Raw genomic sequence first — 11,993 nt, forward strand, 5'->3', positions numbered from 1 at the left:
CAAACAAGCCCATCTCCAAAACACAGGCTGTGCTGTGTATTCCGTGTTGATTAACTGCTGTTAGTAAACACTTACTGACCACCACATGGGTTTCAAAAAAGGCCTTGAGTCCAGCATGTCCAGTGTGTCCAGGTCTAAAGTGACTTGTGGAGATTAATCCCCAGCATTTGCATGGTCAAGCCTGCTGAGTTAAAGGCAAGGTGAGCATTTATTTGAACCCATACCTTTACTTACAGTATGATACTGTCAATAAATCTAGGCCTACTTGTGACTTGGGTTATCGTTTCGGCTAATAGATCAACAATTCACCTCCACCCACTAACTCATACAGCCATCTGATAACAGGTGTCTTTATGTTTTGGATGGATGTTTGAAGGGATTTCAAAGACCTGTGGTGAATGCAACCCTTCCTAATTATGGACATTAAGACTCTCAAGCTAACAGCTCCCGGTCTGCAGAGACGTCTTTCCTCCCAAGGAGAGAGACCATGGCGATAAATACATTGAGCCAGAAGACCACATTGGAAAACATTTAAAAGTATAATAATGAAACATTGGCAGCAAAGGTTCTGAGAACACCCCTCTCTTCCCAGACCAGACCTGCTATAGAACAGTTGGAGCCAACAGGAAAGGCTTTTGGCAGTTTTGGCTCTAGTTCTAAATATGGGGACAGTCCGTAGGGTTTGGGAGTCGGAGCATTGAGACACAGTCCAGATGGATTCAGTGTTTTCTCCACAGGATGTAAGTCATGAGCAGGACCAGGCCTGCGGACAGAGCCGCTATGACACACTGGTGGATGGACAGCACATTCTCCAGGGCGTGGATCCGTTCCTCCATGGCGCTGGTGTGGAAGTAGTCGTAGACGCCGGCTCCGATGCTCCACACAGCCCACACTGCGTCTACCAGGAGCGTCATGATGGGGGAACCTCAAAACTGCAAAGGACAGACAGAGTGGGTTACAGTTCATCACTGACCAACTGCGTGGATTAGATCAATCAATCAAAGCTTTATTTGTATAGCGCATTTCATACCCAGAGGCAACACAATGCGCTTTACAGAGAACAAGGGAGGTGGGCAGACATCCCACCCCTACATATTCCAGAGGGAAGCAAAAAAACAGTAATCACCCGGGGGCCAGATAAGTGAGCTGTAAAAATTCTTCCCTGACCCCTCTCAACGAGGCGATCGAGCAAGCTCCAGGAGTATGTTTGTCTACCGGCTAAGAACATTTATAGAGCAATAAATAACATTAAATTACATTTTCAGAGTAAAAGAGGCTAATAACATCATAGGAGAGACATGGCAAACATTGGTGTATGTCTGTGTGTGCATAAATGTGCCTGGGCCCAGATAGAGGCAGGGGTCAGGGGTAGGATCGGGTTAGGAAAAGGATACGGACCCGGGTTAGGGTGAGGGGAAGTTTTAATTGAGACACACGTCATATTACAGCTAGGGCTACAGGCAGAGGAGTATTTCACAACCCTGATCACAACTAGGCGATGCCAGGCTAGATGACAACAAAATGCCACTTGTTAAATGTGACCCCATCCTGATGATCATAGCTGTATCAGACAGTGCCACGTTATCTATCTGCACATAATAGCCTATATCGATAAGGAAATACAAAATCATACAAAGCTCAATTTGTACGAAATATTCGAGCTAACTGACCTGATCTGCGGGATAACTAGTTATACTGCTAGCAAGCTAATTGCAGCTAAAAGCAGTTGCATTACATTCTGGACTTCACTTACCAAAATGACCGAATGTAATTGTCTCAATTAAGTCCCATTGATTTTCTTATAGAGCTAAACTAAATATAAACTAGAGCTAGCTACCGTGCAAGCTAGCATCACCCAGGTCTGATATAGCTACATCCGGATGACATTACAAGTAAAGAGGTTCCCATGGCATGAGGAAGTACCAGCCAAAAATACATTAATATTTATAAAAACGTGAAACCAGCGCGGATGATTTTCAAAATAAAGGCCCCGCAAAACCGTCAACTGTGATGTGACGTGTAATTCAACTTCAATTTCTATTCAAAGATTTAGTCTATCATATCAAATATAAAAGCTGTCGCTATGTAGTGCTAAACGTACGTCAAATAAATCGGGCGGGGCTCTACTGATATTTGAGGGATTTAATGCGTTTTTTACGTAAGGCCATATCACCAGGCGCGGTGGCCAAGTGGTAAGGCGTCGGTCTCGTAAACCGAAGATCGCGGGTTCGAACCCCGTCCGTGCCTTGGTTAAAAACTGAATGGCTGCAAATTTTTAAAGCGTATAAGACAGTACTATCTCACAACTATGCATTATTATTTGCACTTTTCATCTTTAGCATACAGATCATTTCATAGTACTAAACAGGATGTTTAGTTTCCACCACTTCCTAACACATCCACTAGATGACGCAAAAGCCTTTATATAAAATAAATAACATTAAATTGTCAGACAAAATGTCTCAATCCTTGTGCTTGTTTAGCTGGAGGCCGGCTCTCTTGATCACGGCGTGCACCTCCTGTGGCACATGCATGACGTTCGATCACACCTCCTTAAATTCCATTTTGGGGAGGGTTCGAGGAGGAGGCTTGTGTCCAGAGCCAAGAAGGAGGAGGAGGAGGCTTGTGTCCAGAGCCAAGGAGGAGGAGGAGGAGGAGGCTTGTGTCCAGAGCCAAGGAGGAGGAGGAGGAGGCTTGTGTCCAGAGCCAAGGAGGAGGAGGAGGAGGCTTGTGTCCAGAGCCAAGGAGGAGGAGGAGGAGGCTTGTGTCCAGAGCCAAGGAGGAGGAGGAGGAGGCTTGTGTCCAGAGCCAAGGAGGAGGAGGAGGAGGCTTGTGTCCAGAGCCAAGGAGGAGGAGGAGGAGGCTTGTGTCCAGAGCCAAGAAGGAGGAGGAGGAGGCTTGTGTCCAGAGCCAAGGAGGAGGAGGAGGAGGCTTGTGTCCAGAGCCAAGGAGGAGGAGGAGGAGGCTTGTGTCCAGAGCCAAGGAGGAGGAGGAGGAGGCTTGTGTCCAGAGCCAAGGAGGAGGAGGAGGAGGCTTGTGTCCAGAGCCAAGGAGGAGGAGGAGGAGGCTTGTGTCCAGAGCCAAGGAGGAGGAGGAGGAGGCTTGTGTCCAGAGCCAAGGAGGAGGAGGAGGAGGCTTGTGTCCAGAGCCAAGCCCCACAACGGTCCAGCTGCGGCAGGGGACAGAATGAAGTGAGCGCAGGTCCGAGACCAGTTGGGGGTTTTCTCTAATGACGTCGTGACAAGAAACTCCATCAGTGAGAAGACTGAACAAGATCAGCAAGAAGAGTCGTCTGACTAGCCTGGGCTATTAGTGAGGATGTATATTTTATTTTCCTTGAAGAAAGAGCATGAGGTGGCTTGCTATTTATGTACACTCACGGAGTTGTGCTATCTGTGGCCAATGTAGTTAATGCCTCTTTAAAAGTTTATATTTTATGGATACATCTCGCGTTTTCTGAAGGTGTAGTGAAAGATGGAAAAACTTTTTTTTTTTGTCAATTTTCAAAAATGTCATTATTAAAAAAAAGCTCCTGGGCTCGTTGCCTACACCACGCAGAAGATAGGTGAGTTAACACATTAACAAATCAAACTAAATAGGAAATGTCTGTAGTAGGTTATGTGATGTGTTGATGCCATCTCATCCAACCATGCTGTGTCTGTAGGGTTAGGGTTAGGGTTAGGGTTAGGGTTAGGGTTAGGGTTAGGGTTAGGGTTAGGGTTAGGGTTAGGGTTAGGGTTAGGGTTTGGGTTAGGGTTAGGGTTAGGGTTAGGGTTAGAGTTAGAGTTTGGGTTAGGGTTAGGGTGGGCAGTTCATTCAAGGTAGTTTCATTATTATCTTTACTTTAAATGTATTACATTCAGTAATAACAAAATGGCCTGTGAGCGGCTAAAGATTCCCCAGGCAGAGCTGGTTGATGCTGCCATGGAAAGGGATGTCTGGGGCCCCCTGCTGGAGCTGCTGCCTCCGCGACCCGACCCCGGATAAGTGGATGAAGATGGATGAAGATGGACAAAATAAGTCAAAATTGTGGGCATTCATGTAGATCCTAGCTCTTTGCTGTTGGTGGTCTGGTGAGCCAGGGTCTGGGTCTTTACTGGCAAGGTGAGCTGTGTGAATTCCTCCCAACTGGCCTTCAAAGTCCCACTTCCTGGTTCACATGGTCTCCAGTCTTCTACCAGCTGTGCTATGGAGTCTTCTACCCCCCTCTCTCATGTTGGGCTGTGTTATGGAGTCTTCTAACCCCCTCTCTAATGTTGGGCTGTGTTATGGAGTCTTCTACCCCCCTCTCTAATGTTGGGCTGTGCTATGGAGTCTTCTACCCCCCTCTCTAATGTTGGGCTGTGTTATGGAGTCTTCTACCCCCCTCTCTAATGTTGGGCTGTGTTATGGAGTCTTCTACCCCCCTCTCTAATGTTGGGCTGTGTTATGGAGTCTTCTACCCCCCTCTCTAATGTTGGGCTGTGCTATGGAGTCTTCTACCCCCCTCTCTAATGTTGGGCTGTGCTATGGAGTCTTCTACCCCCCTCTCTCATGTTGGGCTGTGTTATGGAGTCTTCTACCCCCCCTCTCTAATGTTGGGCTGTGCTATGGAGTCTTCTACCCCCCCTCTCTAATGTTGGGCTGTGCTATGGAGTCTTCTACCCCCCTCTCTCATGTTGGGCTGTGTTATGGAGTCTTCTACCCCCCTCTCTAATGTTGGGCTGTGCTATGGAGTCTTCTACCCCCCTCTCTAATGTTGGGCTGTGTTATGGAGTCTTCTACCCCCCTCTCTCATGTTGGGCTGTGTTATGGAGTCTTCTACCCCCCTCTCTAATAATGAGCTGTGCTATGGAGTCTTCTAACCCCCTCTCTAATGTTGGGCTGTGTTATGGAGTCTTCTACCCCCCCTCTCTAATGTTGGGCTGTGTTCAGAGCAGTCTTGCAGAGATGGTGGAGCCAGTATCTCGTTTACAAGCATGTTAGCACAAAGACAAGCGCATCTACAGACCATCACGGCTATATTAAAATGTAGGCTATTTATGTGTCTATACCACTGAAAATGTAATTGAGTCTGTGTGTGTGTGTGTGTGTGTGTGTGTGTGTGTGTGTGTGTGTGTTAGAATGTTTGTCTGAGGTCAGTGACTAAATCTGTCCTTGGTTTTCATAAACAGGTTAGGTAATGATTTTCACACCTTACCTAGAAATACTTGATTCACTTGCAATAAGCACGCGAAACAATAAGCATTTCTCACCTTCATAAATACTCTTTTAAAATAGAAGACTTGAGACAGCTGGAGAGAGCATGATTATTGATGAGCTAAATTAACTCCAATATTGACACTTGACTTACAGAAGCAAAGATGTACTGTAGTCCTTAAAACTGATGGAGGTTTGAAAGAGCTTTCCTTGTGTCACATTTATAAGTGGTGCATGTTAGGCTGAAGACACAAAGGAGACGCATGTATTTCAACGTGAGAATGGTCATACAGTAGGATGGCATAACGGAGCAAGAATTTAGGGGCCCTGGAGGATTTGGAGGCTGCCCAGAATACTGCCTGCTTATTAAGATGATGGATGGTGGTCCAGAAATGGCTCTTGATAGTGTGTGTTTTGAGGTTGCCAATGACATTGACCTACAGTGAGCGTGTGTTTACATTTAGCAAGGATGCTAAATGAAGGATAAACGCTCTCCCTCCCGCCCTCTCTCTCTCTCCCTCTCTCCCTCTCTCTCCCTCTCTCCCTCTCTCTCCCTCTCTCTCCCTCTCTCTCTCTCTCTCTTTCTCTCTCTCCCTCTCTCTCTCTCTCTCTAATGTTGTCTATCGACCAGTGTTATGCACCAACTGACCTGAACACATTCCTAGTATGTGTGAAAACCTATACCTGCAAAAAAAAAAAAAAATCTGATTCTGGAGAAAAAGACAAGTTAGGGTAAGAAAGGTGGAGAGGGGAGGAGACGACACCATTCTTGATATCTCAAAAAACATGTATTTATCCTAATTCAGTCAGTAAGGAGACTATTTAATTATAAATCACATTCAGTGCAACAGTACAGGGGCAGCATTGTTTCATCATCTGCTTAACAAGTACATATTCAACAGAAACAAATATTTATACAAACACAGCAAAGAGCAAAAAAACTGTACAATTAAATCTTCAAAAATACTGGTGTGTCTATAGGCTTAGTGTGTGTGTGTGTGTGTGTGTGTGTGTGTGTGTGTGTGTGTGTGGTCATGTCCCCAGCTGTGTTTGAACAGGAGTGACTTCCTGAAGACTCAGGTGTTCATCCAGGGCCCAGGAGGCTATTCTACCGGACACAGGGTCACTGAGGAGTCAAAGTCCAAAACTGCAAACGCTGGATAGAGGGGCTCAGTGAATGTGGAGGTGAATGTGTGCAGGTGGGTCAGTGTGTCAGAGGAGACGCTGTAGAAGGACAGAGTGCCGGCCGGCCAGTCCAGATACACTCCTACTCTGCTGGACCGGGGGGAAGGTAAAGGTATGACCGTGTTCTTATTATTGTGCCAGGCAGTGTAGCTGTCATCACCACAGTACAGACTCCAGCTCTGGTCATTGGATCCGAGCACACGGTCATTACCGCGTCCCTTCCTGCCGATTCCTTTATAGGCCACTCCTATTTTAACCCCTCCTCTACTAAGCTCCGCCTCCCAGTAACAGCGCTCAGACAGACCCTCTCTACACAGAACCTGTGAACAGTACTCAAATCTCTCTGGGTGGTCAGGATAGGGCCGCTCCTCTCTCCTCCGTGTCACCGTTCTGTTGTCCTCAGACAGAGAGGTGTGTCTGCTGGCTGTGTTCGGGTCCAGTGTGAGATCGCAGCCAACTGATGGGGGAGATCAAGACACCATTTATTACTAATCATTATCATCCACATTAAAATGTCTTGCCACTATTGAATTCATCCACACCTTTTATAAATTAATTCACAAGCTTCATTGATTTATCTGAATCACTCAAAGTCAGTGTGTGAATGTGTGCTGTTTAGTATCTGTATCGATTCGAATTTCAGGAATCGATTAGATTCCGATTCACAAGGTTCAGAATCGATTATCACGATTTGATTCGATTCGATTCGATTCAATATCGATTCGGTTAGTGTTACTAAAACCTGTTTTTTTTTTTTTTTAGCTGTAACCTTAATTACATGACTGCCAAGTTATGCAACACATCAATACTAGGGCTGGGTATCGATACTAATTTCCAAAAATGAATGAATGAATGAATCATTGAATGAATTAATGAACTATTCATTCCTTCATTTATTCATTCATTCATTAAATAAAATATTGATTTTGGGATTCATTTGATTCAGAATCGATTATTTTGAACCCAGCCCTATTCGAGATGTCATCAGGTGGAGCCGGGATTCGAACCGCTGGCCCTCCGATCATTGGACGACCCGTACAGCAACCCCGTGTCCTAATCCCACAATGGTGTGTGAGTGTGTACAGTGTGTGAGTGTGTACAGTGTGTGAGTGTATACAGTGTGTGAGTGTGTACCCATCACTATGAATAAAGTTCACCGAGTGTCCGCAGCTCACAGGTATTATACTTTGAACAACAGTTGTGATAAATTGTATTGTGTTGTTTGACCCTTGTGTACTAGGCCCAAGTAGAGAATGGTAGTGTATTTTAAGTGTTGGTCATCTTCAGTTAAGACATGAATAATAGACTAGCAGTCAATACTCACATTTTCTAGGTCCAGGTTTGATCCTGAACTCTCCACCATGATCGACACTGTAGGGAAAAAGCAGATGAATGATGAGGATGATGCAATTAGACGTCACAAGTTTCTATCACATCAACTATCAACTGAAAGACACTTTCTTCCCCAGAGCCGTGATCACCCTGAACGCCAACTTGCACTAATCCCCCCCCCCCCCAAAAGTGAAGACATTGTTAGAGGGCAAATTATTTCCACATGATTTTTAAAAGTCTCCTTACTTGAGCTTCTCCAGTCTCCAGTGTGGATCGTCCAGTCCAGCAGAGAGCAGCTTCACTCCCGAGTCTCCTGGGTGATTGTAGCTCAGATCCAGCTCTCTCAGGTGGGAGGGGTTCGACCTCATAGCTGAGGCTAGAGAGACACAGCCTTCCTCTGTGACCATGCAGCCCGACAGCCTGTAGAAACATGATCAATATTGACACACTACTACCATCAGGTGGTGAAAACGAAGAATGACATGGCAGATTTATTATTTAGCTTTCATCAAACATCACACTATCTGCAAGTCACACTGATGCTAATTTGTGGAATGAGCAACACAGCTGAACGTGTGGTTAGCGCCCCCGAAACGTGCCAGAATCCTGCAATACTCTTCTGTTGGCTGCGTATGGATCTTCCACAAGCTACTGAGGTCCCCGACCCATTTCATATTGTCCCTGAAGCATGCAAATGCAGTGTGTGATGTGTGATTGGAACTATTTGTTGTCACTTGTTGATCTATAATACAGACCTCAGTGTCTCCAGTTTACATTGTGGATTCCCCAGTGCAGCAGAAAGCAGCTTGACTCCTGAATCCTGCAGGTCATTGTCACTCAGGTCCAGCTCTCTCAGATCTGAGGAGATGAGAGCTGAGGCCAGCGCTTCACAGCATTGTTCTGACAGATAACAGTGATTCAGCCTAAATTACATCAGGAGAAAAAAAGACACCATCAGCTTCTGGCAGAATGGAATCTTTGAAATTGCAGAAACGGCAAATATTTGCTACACACAAAAATATGCTACTTACAGAGCAATTACTGAGGCTTTAAGTACTGGCAGCAGCCTCAGAAGCCCTTCCTCCGATCTGGAGTATTTCTTCAGGTCAAACACATCTAACTTCTCATTTGAGGTCATCAACACAAAGACCAGAGCTGACCATTGTGCAGGTGAGAGGTCTTCGCTGAAGAGTTGTCCGGGCCTCAGGCAATGTTGGATCTCCTTCACTAGAGAATGGTCTTTCAGCTCATTCAGACAGTGGAACAGATTGATGCATCTCTCTGGAGATGGATTGTCCCTGATCTTCTCCTTGATGTACTCCACTGTTTCCTCATGGATATTTGAGCTGCTTCTTTTCTTTTTCAGTAGACCTTGTATTCTAGTCTGATTGGACTCCAGCGAGAGGCCCAGGAGGAAGCGAAGGAAAAGATCCAGGTGTCCGTTCTGACTCTCTAAGGCCTTGTCTATGGCATGCTTGTAGAACGTGATGGCAGGTTGAGCTATGAAGAGGCTAGCTGTTTTTTCCCAGATGGAGGGCTGTGTTGCCATTCGATTCTTCTTGTCATTGTTGAATGACAGAAACACATGCAGAGCAGCAAAAAGCTCCTGGATGGTCAGGTGGACAAAGCAGTACACCTTGTCCTGACACACCCCTTCATCCTCTGAGAACATCTCAGTGCACACTCCTGAACGGATAGCGGCTCCACTGATATCAATACCACACTTTCTCAGGTCTTCCTCGTAGAAAATCAGGTTGCCTTTTTCCAGCTGTTGAAAGGCCAGTTTTCCCAGCGATTTAATCATCTTAACGTTCTCTTCATCCCAGTGTGGATCTGTCTCTTGTTTACCATGATACTTCACATTCTTCTGTTTCAGTTGGACAACCAGGAAGTGGGTGTAGATTTGAGTGAGAGTTTTGGGCATCTTTTCTCCACTAATCGTTTCAAGAACTGATGCAATAATCCAACAGAATATTGGAACATGGCACATGATGAAGAGACTTCTTGATGCCCTGATGTGTTTGATGATTTTGCTGGCTTGATCCTCATTCTTGCATCTCTTCCTGAAGTACTCCTCCTTCTGTTCATCATTGAACCCTCGTACTTCTGTCACCAAATCAAGAAGATCCTCAGGGATTTGATTGGCAGCTCCAGGTCGGGAGGTTATCCAGAGGAGGGCATTGGGAAGCAGGTTCCTGGTGATGAGGTTTGTAAGCAGCACATCTATTGAGGTTGGCTCTGTGACATCTTCACAGCTCTCATACTTCTTGTAGTTCAGGGTCATCCGGAACTCATCAAGACCATCCAAGATGAACAGAACTGTGAATTCTCTCTTGTCAGGTTTTGGCACGCTTGTGAAAATTTGACAAAGAAATTCCTTCTCAATTTCTTTGCAGCATTTATGAACTACATCGATCAAATTGTGCTTCTCCTGGTCCAACAAATTCAGTTGCCGAAATGGGAGTGGGAAAATGAAGTCGATGTGTTCATTAGCCTTTCCTTCAGCCCAGTCGAGAATGAACTTCTCCACAGAGACGGTTTTTCCAATGCCTGCAATTCCTTTTGTCAGCACAGTTCTGATATCTTCTCCAGGTGCAGGTCTAAAGATGTCATTGCATGTGATTTGTGAATCTGGTCTTGTTGGTTTACTGGCTGCTGTCTCAATCTGTCTCACCTCATGTTCATTATTCACATCTCCACTCCCAGCCTCTGTGATGTAGAGCTCTGTGTAGATCTTGTTCAGAAGGGTTTTCTTGCCATGCTTCGTCATCCCATCAAATACCTTCTGGTACTTTGATCTGAGTCGTAATCGATGTTTGCGTTTGTATGCTGCACATACATCTGATGGACAGAACAATTCATGAGAACTCAATTGTTCAATCAAGTTTAAGGGAATCAAATTAGAATCAAATCATGTTCTTGACATTATGAAAGGAAATCAGCAGTTTGTTATCTTATCCTCTTTTATATAACTATTTAATACTGTAAAAACAAATTATTTATTGATTTAAAACAATCTTGTTCAGCCTCTACCCTGAAGACAAAGTTAAAACTTTCATAGTATTTTTTATGTATACATAAACATATATAATTATTATTGTCAGAAGTACTCACATTCTACTGAATCTCTCCCTCAACCCTCTACTCAGATTATTCAGATTATTTACCATGCTGGGTCGAGGACGTCAGCGTGTAAAACTCATGTTCTGTGGAGTGGTGAGTGATGGTTTGAGTGATGAGGATTACCTGTGGCTGTGCTGGGTGTCCACTCCTGTGAGGACAGGGACTGGGGTTGGCTGGTGGCGGGGGGGACCACCACTGGTGTGGCCCCTGGCTGTGGGCTGTGTGTGGTTGGTGTGGCCCCTGGCTGTGGGCTGTGTGTGGTTGGTGTGGCCCCTGGCTGTGGGCTGTGTGTGGTTGGTAAACCTGGTAGTCCTGCTTCTGAGGGTTGGCATGAGTGCAGTTGGGGATCAAGACCAGACATTGGACCTGGGCAAAGTGAGACAAAGAGAACCAGCCACCTGTTCAATGTAATCCATCTGGGTTCAAGGGAATAATAAGAAACACGAAATAGAATACGTGATATTTGACTGTTGACATGCAAAGATGCTAAAATTGATGTCCCCAACTGCTTGTGAACACATTTTAAGACATCAGTTTGGATAAACATAATGTTGGACTGTTGTCCATTTGCCTTGAGACATACATTGTAATTATGATTGTGTAATTATGATTGTGTAATAACCTGTTTGACACTTCCTCTTCAGCTGTTCAGTAAGATCATTTCGGTTTATCAGCACCAGAATCTTCACCGTGATCTTCAGAGCACCTTCTAATCCGTAGATGGCCACCATCATATCGACGGTGTCCTGTCTGTCAGCGTTCTCCAGCTGGCTGTTTGGGATGGGAGAGAAACCATCCAGCATATCCTGATTCAGGTTCCACTTAAATCTCTTCAGCTCCTCAGCTACCAGCTCATCCAGAATGGCCAACAGCTGTCTTTTGTCACATGTGGCCATTGTAGATCACTAGAGAAAGCAGAACAGATACTGTAGATTTTCATAAAAGAGAATGGTCAAGACTTGTTTGGCACCCAGTCTTGTTTAGGTATAGTTAGTAATTCTAGATTCTAGAACAGTCTAGACTGCTCCTAGTGGAAGGACGGATCAAATGCAGAGGTGAGTTCCCCCAAGGAGATTAATAAAGTAGACTTCTTCTTTAAGCATATTGTGTTTTAAAGCAGATTGTATTATTTATACAACTAACCAAAACACGGTACAGAGACTTGTGAAGTTTAC

The 11,993-nt window shown here is 45.1% G+C and overlaps 1 protein-coding gene across 1 annotated transcript; it reads right to left on the reverse strand.

Annotated features, from left to right (window-relative positions):
- Positions 1-6,281: 6,281 nt before the first annotated feature.
- On the reverse strand, positions 6,282-11,714 carry LOC311327910 (NACHT, LRR and PYD domains-containing protein 3-like; the record flags this gene model as incomplete). The annotated part of the gene is made up of 6 exons (XM_084461018.1): positions 6,282-6,820; positions 7,688-7,734; positions 7,942-8,115; positions 8,451-8,618; positions 8,727-10,536; positions 11,441-11,714. The coding sequence occupies 6 exons, from the start codon at positions 11,712-11,714 to the stop codon at positions 6,282-6,284; spliced, it is 3,012 nt and encodes a 1,003-aa protein (XP_084317144.1).
- Between the last annotated feature and the right edge of the window lie 279 nt (positions 11,715-11,993).

Source organism: Borostomias antarcticus, assembly GCF_949987555.1.
Source record: "Borostomias antarcticus genome assembly, chromosome: 35".
Lineage (NCBI taxonomy): Eukaryota > Metazoa > Chordata > Actinopteri > Stomiiformes > Stomiidae > Borostomias > Borostomias antarcticus.